The sequence below is a fragment of the Leptodactylus fuscus genome, chromosome 8, assembly GCF_031893055.1.
Source record: "Leptodactylus fuscus isolate aLepFus1 chromosome 8, aLepFus1.hap2, whole genome shotgun sequence".
Taxonomy (NCBI): domain Eukaryota; kingdom Metazoa; phylum Chordata; class Amphibia; order Anura; family Leptodactylidae; genus Leptodactylus; species Leptodactylus fuscus.
Window position 1 is genome coordinate 49,579,010 of NC_134272.1, and position 13,442 is coordinate 49,592,451.

The window sequence follows — 13,442 nt, forward strand, 5'->3', positions numbered from 1 at the left end:
CAAGAAATGAGGGTATTTGTAACCCCAATATATTCTTTGAATTCCCAGTCAGACAATGGCACTATATACCAGTAGCAAAAATTGTGGGTGCACGTAACCCCAATATATTCTTTGAATTCCCAGTGAGACAATGGCACTATATGGCAGTAGCAAAAATAGTGGGTGTATATAGCCCCAATTCTATTGCTAGGGGACTTGCAGTGTATTTCTGGGGTGAAGGTGGGGGGGCACACCGTTGGAACGGGTATCGGGGGTATATATCGGGTATACGGGAATACACTGTCAGTGTATTCCATTCAGGATCCTGGGAAAGCTGGGTTGTGGCGATTGAGCCCGTCAGTGCCACGTTACACTGACAAGCTTCTCCCTGGAATTTAGCTCTTATAGGAGCTGTTGTGGTTGTCTTCTCCTTCCTATCCTAGCCTGTCCCTGCCTACCCAGAATCTAAGCCCTAGCTAGCTGGACGGAAACCTCCGTCCCCGGTGAATTGCAAGCTCAGAATGACGCGAAGCTGGGCGTCGCTGTTCTTTTAAATTAGAGGTCACATGTTTTCGGCAGCCAATGGGTTTTGCCTACTTTTTTCAACGTCACCGGTGTCGTAGTTCCTGTCCCACCTACCCAGCGCTGTTATTGGAGCAAAAAAGGCGCCAGGGAAGGTGGGAGGGGAATCGAGTAATGGCGCACTTTACCACTGACCACCTCTCACTATCCCAACCCCACACCAACATAGCCCCTGGTATTATTATTATTATTATTATTATTATTATTATTATTATTATTATTATTATTGTTGTTGTTGTTATTGTTATGATACATTCATCTTGACACTATTTGGATATTATATGGACGTACTGTTAGCTTTTAGTTAGAAGAGCTTTGCTGTTTCTAACTGACCATACCCATTTGCCATAATGAAGGAGTTGGGGTCAGAGTCGGATGGTGTAACAGTAGAGGAGTCGGAGTTGGTGCCTGACTCCACAGCTCTGTGTATAATAGAATTATTTGGACACAATATGACAATTTGGGCAGTGTTGGTACTATTAATGACAAATAAAATAGGATTATTTATGATTACTTGGTGTTTTTTGCTCAATGACATGCAATTATGTTGAGCCTAAGGCCCACATAGCAAGCCGCAGCCTAAGGCTGCATTCACACAGAGTAACGCCAGGCGTCATTTGTGTGTAATTTGTGTGTCTTTTATGGCCGTCATAAAACGTTTACATAGAGTTCTATAGGAAAAGACGGCCGTCATTTACAGCCGTCATTTACGGCCGTCATTGTAATGACGGCCGTAAATGATGGCAGTAAATTACGGCCGTCATTTCCTATAGAACTCTATGTAAACGTTTTATGACGGCCGTAAAAGACACACAAATTACACACAAATGACGCCTGGCGTTACTCTGTGTGAATGCAGTCTAAAAGCGTGGTAGAAACATAGTGCATTTTTCCCACAGATCTTTTCATAGAAGGCCTGCAGAGTTTTTCTCTGTGGGCTTTCTGCTTCAATTATACTCATATGGAAAAGACCAGTGTTTCCGTAGGTATAGTTCACATGCAGCAGTATACAAAAATGCAACAGTTTTTTAAATAGTAGTATGTCTGCTGTGGATATTTTTCTGCAATGTGTGGATGGGAATAGCCAGAATCCAACCACTTCACAGGTACAAAATTGGGGTGTTTACGCTACATGCGACACCGCCTAAAGGTCAATTCCTTTAAAAACATATTTCTTATGTAAATATGAGCCCTACAGAAAAGACACAACGATTAGCAGACGATTATCTTGCTGTCTTACTATGAGTCGTTTACAGTAACAAGAAAATTATCTAAAATCCCCCTAATGCTGAAAGACTACATACCATACATTTCATATTCTTTGGATTGCTTCCTCATAACATTTAGAATTATGCAGTTTGGCAAGTTTTAAGTGAGCTTGTAAGTGTAGCGACACATATAAATATAGCTACCTCTATGACATAAGGGAGCTACAGTGGCGAGACCTCATCATGATGTATCACACCATAGTCTTACTTCTCATACTATGCCCACATTCATTGGGACAAAGATACCTCTTTACAACAACAACAACAACAACATCAACAACAACTTCATATCCGATTTCAACTTCCAGAGGTATGTATTCTAATATGACTAACTGATTAAATCCATTATGTGAATAGCATATTTTCCTCTAACGCTAGGTTCACACTTGTGTCTGCCTATCGGTTGTTCTGGTTAATCAGAGAACCAGAAAAAAAAATAGGCAAATTGCTACTACAGTGGTCACATATGGGGTCCGACAAACCCTATTAATTATTATGGGATTCTTCAGGTGAAACCGCTGGCCAAAAAATTCTGACTTGCAGGACTCTTTCATTCAGCGATTTTGGACACACACTGCATATGGAGACTCTAACGCAGATGTGAACGTCGCCTTACCTATGCAATCTTTGTGATACTAACATTAATATTCACCTTCCGTCACCTGCTTTTGACCTCCTCATCGCGTTCGAAGCTATTTCTCAGCCTTCTCGGAGACGTCATGACACTTGATGTGTCTATATGACCAGTGTGGCCCAAAGAAAATGCTCAATTTGTTCAGTTTCATTAAAAATCGAACAATTTGGGATATTCAGCTCAAACCAGGCTCACAGTCCATCTCTAGTTCTGATGTTTAGTTATATTTAGTTTTGATGTTTAATATGTTTTGCATTGCAGAATTGTTTGCCTTTATTCCAGTCGGAAAGTCTGGTTTGCACTGGTTATTCCATTGCATTTGCTTTTTATAAAGAGAGGACCCCCTCAACTTTACTATGGGAATACTTGGGAGATGGGGTAGATTCACTTATAAAAAAAAAATAAAAGATTGAGGAAATTGTGAAGTTAGTAACATATTTTCAATATATTATAAGTAACTCAAAGTTGTTCCACTGAAAAATGCAACTCAGAGTGCAAAAAACAGATATTGATATAAAAAATGGTTCTCAGAAGGTGGGGATGAAATAAAAACTCTGTGCCATAAAGATTAAAATATTGTGTGGCAGGTAAAATCAGGGATGTAGCTATAGGAGATCCAGAGGTAGCTATGACTTCCGGGCCCTGGAGCCTCTACATTCTAAGACGACATCAGTTCTATGTACACATCTGAAGGCTTTGCCGTCTTTATTTTTGTCAATGACCTTATGTTTTTTTCCTTTTCTTTTCAGGTTATTATTATGTTGACAGTGGAAGCTCTTATGTGTCTTGCAATGATACAGGTACAAGATATTTGTAAAGATGAGATATGTGTAGACATGCAATATCATTACTGTCACATATGGTGACTGGCTTCCCCATAGATTTCAGATAGAGGAATAAGTCACATATTAGGCGGGGGCTGTACTACCGATTTTGCATTAGGGTTCAGAGGTTTCGCATCTGATATTGAGAAAGATTTCTAGTTCAGGTGTTCTTCACAGCAAGTATTTCTAGAAGATATTACACTACAGTTCAAAAGTTCAGGGTCACTTAGAAATTTCCTTATTTTTGAAAGAAAAGCAGTTTTTTTTTCAATGAAGATCACATTAAATGAATCAGAAATACACTCTATACATTAATGTGGTAAATGATTATTCTAGCTGCAAACATCTGGTTTTTAATGCAATATCTACATAGATGTATAGAGGTCCATTTCCAGCAACCATCACTTTAGTGTTCTAATGGTACATTGTATTTGCTAATTGTGTAAGAAGGCTAATGAATGTTTAGAAAAACTTGAAAACCCTTGTGCAAGTATGTTAGCACAGCTGAAAACTGTTTTGCTGGTTAGAGAAGCTATAAAACTGACCTTCCTTTGAGCTAGTTGAGAATCTGGAGCATTACATTTGTTGGTTTGATTAAACTCTGAAAATTGCCAGAAAAAGAGAACTTTCATGTGAAACTCGACAGTCTATTGTTGTTCTTAGAAATAAAGGCTATTCCATGAGAGAAATTGACAAGTAACTGAAGAGTTCCTACAACGGTGTGTATTACTCCCTTCAGAGTACAGCACAAACAGGCTCTAACCAGAGTAGAAAGAGAAGTGGGAGGCCCCGCTGCACAACTGAGCAACAAGACAAGTACATTAGAGTCTCTAGTTTGAGAAATCAATGCCTCACAGGTCCTCAACTGGCAGCTTCATTAAATAGTACTTGCAAAATACCAGTGTCAACGTGTACATTGAAGAGGTATACAGGAAAAGGACCAGCCTTTGGAGGGACAGGCAAAAGCCAGCGCTCACCCATCAACAATGAAAAAGACTGAATGGCAGTCAGTGTGACAGAGGTACAGAGCGAGCATCCCTCCTCCCTCCTCCTCCTCTAACCTCCCCCCTAACTTTCCCCCTATGCTTTGTACATTTCATAGAAATGGTGCCTGCTTTTGACATTTGCTGAGCTGGCTTTCATGATAAGGCTGTTATCTGCGCACTGCATGTAAGACAACTCCAAATAGCACTCCATTGGAGACAAATTACAGCCCAAGTTGGACACAGTACAGGCTGAGGTGTAGAGAGCAATCGATTGGTCTGCACTTGAGAAAGGGCTATATGGCCTGTAACGCCTTGTGCTAAATAAAGTCTTTTTCATTGTTGATGGGTGAGCGCTGGTTTTTGCCTGTCCCTCTGAAGGCTGGTCCTTTTCCTCTATATGTCCCGACGTACCAGTGACGGACACCAGCGGCTGCCCTCCCACCGACTTTGGTTGTTGTCTATTGGTTGTTGTGCACTACACAACCAAATCAGGTGAGCAGTCACCTGTCATTTGCATTTATTCCCTTATCATCAAAGGGTCAAAGGTAACACTAGGATCGGCTCGGTGCCTTGCCTTTCTTGTCGTTTTACATTGAAGATGCTGGCCTTCAGGGCACAGTGTCAAAGAAAAAGCCATATCTCAGACTGGCTAATAAAAGGTAAAGCTTAATATGGGCAAAAGAACACAGACATTGGACAGAGGAAGATTGGAAAAAAGTGTTATGGACAGACGACGTTTGAGGTGTTTGCATCACACAGAAGAACATTTGTGAGACACAGAACAACTGAAAAGATGCTGGAAGAGCCTGACGCCATCTGTCAAGCATGGTGGGGGTAATGTGATGGTCTGGGGTGGCTTTGGTGCTGGTAAAGTGGGAGATTTGTACAAGGTAAAAGGGATTTTGAATAGGGAAGGCTATCACTCCATTTTGCAATGCCATGCAATACTCTGAGGACAGCGCTTGATTGGAGCCAATTTCATCCTACAACAGGACAATGACCCAAAGCCACCACCAAATGATGTAAGAACTATTTAGGGAAGAAGCAGGCAGCTGGTATTATATCTATAATGGAGTGGCCAGCGCAGTCACCAGATCTCAACCCCATTGAGCTGTTGTGGGAGCAGCTTGACGGTACGGTACGCAAAAAGTGCCCATCAAGCCAATCCAACTTGTGGGAGGGGCTTCTGGAAGCACGGGGGGAAATTCTCCAGATGACCATAGCAAATTAACAGATAGAATGCCAAAGGTCTGCAAGGCTGGAATTGCTGCAAATGGAGCATTCTTTGACGAAAGCAAAGTTTTAAGGAGAAAATTATTATTTCAAATAAAAATCATTATTTCTAACCTTGTCAATGTCTTGGCTATATTTTCTATTCATTTTGCAGCTCATGTGATAAATAAAAGTCTGAGTTTTCAAGGAAAACACAAAATTGTCTGGGTGACCCCAAACTTTTGAACGGTAGTGTATAACTGAGTCATAGGTAAAAGAATTTGTAGCAATTTGGCCTAAAGGGTTTGTCTGTAGTGAGAAAAAAAAGATGTCCTAGAGATATATTTCTGAATTTTGGCTGTAGAATCTCTGGCTCTCTGAGATACAGTCACTCCATTACATTTGTATGTTCTCCGGGTGTTTGTGTGAGTTTTCTCCGGGTACTCCAGTTTCTTCCCACACTCCATAGCCATACCGATAGGAAATGTAGGTTGTGACTCCTATACAAGATAATGATTGATAGTAAGTAATTACAATGTCTGTAAAACACTATGGAATATGTTGGTGCTATACAAGTATGCAAATTAAATTCTACATATTGGTGGTGGTCCCAGATCATTCCTGCTATTCACAAGGACACATCAATGGGCCTCCACCATGTAAAACACTGTTCTATTAAAACTTATAGGAAAGACATTGACATTAGCTTAGAAGTTGCAAAATATTCAAGCTGCAGCAAGACCCCAAGGGCATAGAGATCAGTAGATGGCCATCAGACTACTTTTTCAAGTCGGTAGGGATGAAGTTACAATTTAAGCATTGGCGATGTTACCTTTACATCTCATTTCTTGTATTGCTTAAAAAAATAATAATAATAATAACCTAACCCTGTTTTTCCAGCATTCCCTTCATTTACTTTGGTCATGGACACGACTGGGTCAATGCTTTCCTATCTGAATAACTTCCAAGACATTGTCAGGACTTTTTCCACTCGTCTGGCGGCGTCATCTGCTAATGTGACCCGACAATACACACTGATGCAATTTAATGATCCAAGTAAGACAATTATTTATTTTACAACTGTTACATGAGAAAAATGTAAAACTCTGTTCACACCATGATTGCTGTACATATTCACATATGTGCCAGGAGATACTGTACCCCTGGTGTATAAGCCTCCTCATGATACAATTGCGGGGTTCCTGTAGCCTGGCCTAAAACTAGCCCCTACAAAAATAGTGTTTAATTTGCATGATGGACTTTAAAATGGGTCCATAGACCACTATAAACCCACTGGATGCCGAAAGAGTATATTTTTTGATAATTACCAAGCAGGCAACAATATGTAATTTTTACTGTATAGGAAAGTACAGGATTTTTTTTTCGTATGAGGAGCCTACAGATGCAATAAGTCTCTGTATGAAATATTCAATACAGCAGGGCATACATGGAATTATGTCTATTGCCATACCTCCCAACCGTCCCGATTTCCGCGGGACATTCACAATTTGGGTGACGTGTCCCGCGGTCCCGGTTGGAGGGAGGTATGTCCCGATTTCAACTCAGATCTGCGTCCAGAGGATGCAGATCTGAGTTGAACACATACCCGGCTAAAGCAAGGAGCTGTCACAGTTCAGCTCTTGACTTTTTTTTTCCCGCTATGGCGCTTAGCATATAGGAAAAATATTTTTATAGTTTGTAGACCGGGCGCTTTCAGACACAGGGAAAACTAATGCATATGTGTTTCACAGTATTTAAGTACTTTTATATGTGTTTTAGGGAAAGGGGGGTGATTAGAATTTTTAATACTTTTTATTTTTTTATATATATTTTTTTTACTTTTTTTTATTTTTTGCATTTATTAGACCCCTAAGGGGTCTTGAACCTCAGGGGGTCTGATCACTAATGCAATGCATTACAGTACTAATGCATTGCAAAAATCCTGCATTTTTTATTGCAGGCTACATAGCGTAACCTGCAATAGAAAGTATAGAATGACAGGCCGGAGAGCCTTCACAAGACTCCCGGCTACCATAGAAACAGGACGCCGACCCTGGAGCTTGCTCAGGGTGCCTGCAATCACTGGTAAAAGGCACCAGAGGGGTTAATGAAAGTGATAGGTGCAAGCATTAGCGCATGGTGTCTGCTGTATAAAACAGCAGACACTGGGCAGTTATGTGAAGCTTGGTGAAGCAAATGTGGGGGTTGGCAGAGGAGCTGTTCCCTAAGCACTAAAGTCACAGCACTAATAACAAAAAAAAATTGTGCTGTGACTTGTGCTTGGGGGACAGCTCTACCAACCCTCACAGGTGCTTCACCTAGTACCATCAGGAGTAGCACATGTGGGGGATGGGAAGCTATTAGGGATTGATTGTCTTCCCAACATGTGCTATCCGTAAAGGCTGCTAGCCCCTGACATTTGCAACCCCCATTACAGAAAAGGCTGCTGCTGCCCATCCCTCACTTCTCACTCACCACTTTTGTTTGGGCTCCTGAATGTCTACAGCATTATCTCCATGTTATCTTCTTTTCATGGGCGCTTCACCTTTCACTATTTGCTTGTCCCAGTACCCGAATGGGGTGGGGAGGAGGCGATATTTGTGGAGTGAAGATAGCATGGGGATTATGCTGTAGACAATTACACTGTCAGAGGTGGAGGAAGGACTGCAGCACAATGACAGGATCACTCCTGCTGGGACCAGGGAAGGGCGGAGGGGATTGGGTTTACCTTAGGCTGAGCTCTGCTGGCTTCTTCTTCCCCCGGGACCCTGAGGTTTCAGCTTGCAGATAAGGGGCAGGGTTATGGTAATGAGGGAAGTTTCCCTCTTCAGTGAATGAAGTGAGAAGCTGTACCGGAATGTAGTAAGCGGCTGCACAGTGCTGGGACCGCCTTTCGCCTTTTTTAAGGAAGGAGGTTTCTCAGCCCGCTGCCCTAGTATCATTTCACAATTGCAATAGAAATTGTTAGGCAGAATTCTTAGATTAAGTTAGGAATTCATTATTGAAACTTTAGTTGTTAGCTACCTGTGGTGTGCCTCAGTTGGTCACTGAGTGCACACTATCTATTTATTTGCAGTCTACAGTCATGACCAAAAGTTTTGAGAATGACACAAATCTTATATTTTCACATGATCTGCTGCCCTCTGGTTTTTATGTATGTTTGTCAGATGTTTTTATCACATACAGAAATATAATTGCAATCATATTATGAGTAACAAAAGCTTATATTGACAGTTAGAATGAGTTAATGCAGCAAGTCAATATTTGCAGTGTTGACCCTTCTTCTTCAGGACCTCTGCAATTCTCCCTGGCATGCTCTCAATCAACTTCTGGACCAAATCCTGACTGATAGCAGTCCATTCTTGCACAGTCAATGCTTGCATTTTGTCAGAATTTGTAGGTTTTTGTTTGTCCACCCGTTTCTTGATGATTGACCACAAGTTCTCAATGGGATTAATATCTGGGGAGTTTCCAGGCCATGGACCCAAAATCTCTATGTTTTGTTCCCTGAGCCAATTAGTGATCACCTTTGCTTTATGACAAGGTGCTCCATCATGCTGGAAAAGGCATTGTTGATGGCCAAACTGCTCTTGGACGGTTGGGAGAAATTGAACTTGGAGGACATTCTGGTACCATTCTTTATTCATGGCTGTGTTTTTAGGCAAGACTGTGAGAGAGCCGATTCCCTTGGCTGAGAAGCAACCCCACACATGAATGGTTTCAGAATGCTTTACAGTTGGCAAGAGACAAGACTGGTGGTAGCGCTCACCTCATCTTCTCCGAATAAGCTGTTTTCCAGATGTCCCAAACAATCAAAAAGGGGATTCATCAGAGAAAATGACTTTACCCCAGTCCTCAGCAGTCCACTCCCTGTACCTTTTGCAGAATATCAGTCTGTCCCTGATGTTTTTTCTGGAGAGAAGTGGCTTCTTTGCTGCCCTCCTTGAGACCAGGCCTTGCTCCAAGAGTCTCCGCCTCACAGTGCGTGGAGATGCACTCACACCTGCCTGATGCCATTCCTGAGCAAGCTCTGCACTGCTGGTAGCCCGATCCCGCAGCTGAAACACTTTTAAGAGACGGTCCTGGTGCTTGCTGGTCTTTCTTGGGCGCCCTGGAGCCTTTTTGCCAACAATGGAAGCTCTCTCCTTGAAGATCTTGATGATGCGATAGATTGTTGACTGAGGTGCAATCTTTCTAGCTGCGATACTCTTCCCTGTTAGGCCATTTTTGTGCAGTGCAATGATGACTGCACATGTTTCTTTAGAGATAACCATGGTTAACAGAAGAGAAACAATGATGCCAAGCACCAGCCTCCTTTTAAAGTGTCCAGTGGTGTCATTCTTACTTAATCATGACAGATTGATCTCCAGCCCTGTCCTCATCAACACCCACACCTGTGCTAATGGAGCAATCACTGAAACGATGTTAGCTGGTCCTTTTAAGGCAGGGCTGCAATGATGTTAAAATGTGTTTTGGGGGATAAAGTTAATTTTCTAGGCAAATATTGACTTTGCAAGTAATTGCTGTTAAGCTGATCACTCTTTATAACATTCTGGAGTATATGCAAATTGCCATTAGAAAAACTGAAGCAGTAGACTTTGTAAAAATTTATATTTGTATCATTCTCAAAACTTTTGGCCATGACTGTAGCACAGGAGTGCTGTCTAGTCTGGTTTCCTTCGAGCGGTTGCTTGAGCTGCACAGGCCTCTGTGATTAAACAGAGCAACCCCGGTTGGTGTAGTGGGCTGGCAGTGACGCTAACTGCCAGACCTTATTCACACCAGGGTATTCCTGTAGTTCAGAGCCCAGTAGGGCTCCCCAGGGTTTTTGTTAGTTTTTTTTTTTTTTTTTTAATAAACCCAACTGACCTTAACATGGGGCCTTGGCCATTTCCAGCTGGCCCTGTACGTCCCGTAGCCCTCCATGTGATTGCAACTGGGCAGTCCCTTAGGGGCTAAAAGTCCATCCATCTACTTCCTCTCCTGTCTACTCCTCTTGATTTTTTTTCCAGGTAGAAGTATTGTTAGCCATTGACCGTATCGGCCAATCATGCAATCACTGGGAAAAAAACAAGCAGTTTACTAAGACTTGAGACAACCCTTTCAATGCACATACAGAAGCACCATCAGAAAGCTCAGAGACTTACATGTACATGCTAAAACGTTCACCATTTATGGATATTTCCCAAAAGCTAAGGCTATACATAGGGAAATGCAGCTGAAAAAGAAAGCAGAAAACACAGCAGAAATAATACATTTGCTGTTTGCTTTTAGTGCTTTTTTTGCATTTTGCCTCGACCTAAAATATGCAGTGCTTTTCATAGATACTAGAGATGAGCAAACACTAAAATGTTCGAGGATCGAAATCCGATTCGAACAGCCGCTCACTGTTCGAGTGTTCGAATGGGTTTCGAACCCCATTATAGTCTATGGGGAACATATACTCGTTAAGGGGGAAACCCAAATCCATCTCAGGAGGGTCACCAAGTCCACTATGACACCACAGGAAATTATGTTAACACCTCTGGAATGCCACTGGGACAGCAGGGGAAGCATGCCTGGGGGCATCTAACACACCAAAGACCCTCTATTACCCCACTATCACAGCCTAACAACTACACACTTTCCACATTAAAAAAAACCTCTATCAAAGTGGGAAAATACCTGGAAACCTTCTTTACTCCCCAAATGGATGGACACAAACCCCAATTTAAGCTCAACAAACAGTAACAACCACCCCTTTAAACCATGACAACCACAGATGGAATAGGCAATGGGAAATCCTTTAGTCCTCACCCTCAGCTGTCATTGTGTGTGTGTGTGTGTGTGTGTGTGTGTGTGTGTGTGTGTGTGTGAGATGTGGTAAGACCTTCCAAAATTCACTTTTCTAGCCCTTAACATGAGCCCTTCCAAACAAAGTTACAGGACCTTAAGCTGAGCTACCAGCAGAGATTGAGGCCCTTGGCATGAGTAGAGCCTTGTACCAGCAGTGTTTTTGGAGTGAGTAGAGCCTTCAAAATACAGTGCTTTTGGCCCTTGGAGTGAGTAAAGCCTTGCACCAGCAGAGTGTTAGCCCTTTTAAAACTCTTTGCCCCTAAAACAGTGGTTCCAGAACCATCACTCTCATTGTGTTGGATTGATGCAGTGGATTGGACTGAGGACCCAGACATTGACCTTCATTTTGACTGTCAAATTGATAACATTTTGGCATCGAGTCCTGGGGGTAACTTTGATTTAGATGACCGCAAAGGGGGAGAATTGGCTGCAACCACTACTAGCGGTAATGGTCCTCTAATATCGGACTCTACATTACCTATACAGGGTTCTGATCAGGTGTTAATTGTCCAAACAACATGCTCCAGTACTTTAGATGTAGATCAGAAACCACTTTCCCTTCCGACACCAGATTTAACCAAGCTTCACCATCATCATCCTGCTGAGATGGAGCCACTAAAGGAAACCTTGCCTTCAAAGACATGTCCTGGAGCTGCGACTGAGCCAAATGTAAACACAGAGTCCTTTTGAACGGAACAAAATTCACCAGCAGTGTTTTTGGCCCTTAGGGTAAGTTGAGCCTTGCACCAGCGTGTGTCCCGTAACATCAGGCGGGTCCTGAGTTCTGCGCTTTGCACAAAAGTTCCACTTGACCACCGACACGTGGACAAGTGCATGCGGCCAGGGACGCTACATCTCAATCACGGCACACTGGCTGAATGTAGTTGAGGCTGGGACCGGCTTGCAAACCGTGGCGGCCTGCCTTGTCTCCCCGTCCAATATTCCTGGCAGGAGTGCTGAAACACCACCCTCCTCCTCCTCTCTTGAATCGACCACAACTACTGGCGTGGGGAGACGTCAGCAGGCCGCGATGAAGCTCATCAGCTTGGGGGACAGACAGCACACTGCCTCCGAGGTCAGGGATGCCATCCTGGCTGAGATGGCAATGTGTTTTTCCCTGCTGCACCTGGGGCCAGGCATTTTTGTCATGTGTGATAACGGCAAGAACCTGGTAGCGGCTCTGGAGCTTGCCAACCTCCAACACGTTCCATGCTTGGCCCACGTCTAACTTAGTGGTGCAACGTTTTTTGAAAACATACCCAAATGTACAGAAGCTGCTGGTGAAAATGCGGCGCTTGTGCGCCCACTTTTGCAAGTGTACAGGAGCCGCTGCTAGCCTCAAAACACTCCAGGTCGAGGACAAACTGAGTGTGGTTTACACACTTTGCAATGCGACTCCCCATCTCCCAGGCCTTTCATTCCAGTCTAAAGTACAGCGCAACCCACCCACATGCCCAAGGCTTCAACGGCCTCATCTCAAAAATTCTGGCCCAGGAGATGTTGGGGTCCTGGCTTGTGGACACTCTGCCCTTTTTGGGCCTGCTGGCTACTGCGCCACCTCACTGTGCTGTCCACACCAGCACTTTTCCCCAAACATGAGGCGGTCCCTAAGTTCAGCGCTTTGCCCAAAAGTTCCACGTGACCAGCTACGAATGGACAAGTGCATGCGGACAGGGACGCTACCTTTCAATCTTGGCAGAGTGGTTGAATGTACTTGAGGCATGGACCAGGTCGCAAAATGTGGTGTAATGACTTGTCTCTCCACACAACATTCCTGGGAGGAGGGCTGAAACACCACCCTCCTCCTCCTCCGCCGTTAAGTGGACCCCAGCTACAAGCTAGAAACACTGGTGTGGGGAGACGTCAGCAGGCCGTGCTGAAGCTCATCAGCTTGGGGGACGGACAGCACACTGCCTCTGAGGTCAGGGATGCCATCCTGGATGAGATGGCAATTTGTTTATCCCCGCTGCCCCTGGGGCCAGACTTTTTTGTCTTGTTGGAGGGCTCTGGAGCTTGCCAGCCTCCAACACGTTCCATGCCTGGCCCACGTGTTGAATGTAGTGGTGCAACGATTTTTAAAATCATACCCCAAATTATCGGAGCTAAGGGTGAAAGTGCGGCA

The 13,442-nt window shown here is 43.5% G+C and overlaps 1 protein-coding gene across 1 annotated transcript in view; it reads left to right on the forward strand.

The window, feature by feature from the left end:
- Window positions 1–2,047: 2,047 nt before the first annotated feature.
- The window catches only part of LOC142217243 (uromodulin-like), a 78,567-nt gene continuing 67,172 nt past the window's right edge, over window positions 2,048–13,442 (forward strand). Inside the window, exons 1-4 of the mRNA XM_075285437.1 lie at window positions 2,048–2,139; window positions 3,031–3,050; window positions 3,213–3,263; window positions 6,386–6,541. Coding sequence (XP_075141538.1) covers window positions 2,048–2,139; window positions 3,031–3,050; window positions 3,213–3,263; window positions 6,386–6,541 — 319 coding nt within the window. The remainder of the gene's footprint in view (window positions 2,140–3,030; window positions 3,051–3,212; window positions 3,264–6,385; window positions 6,542–13,442) is intronic.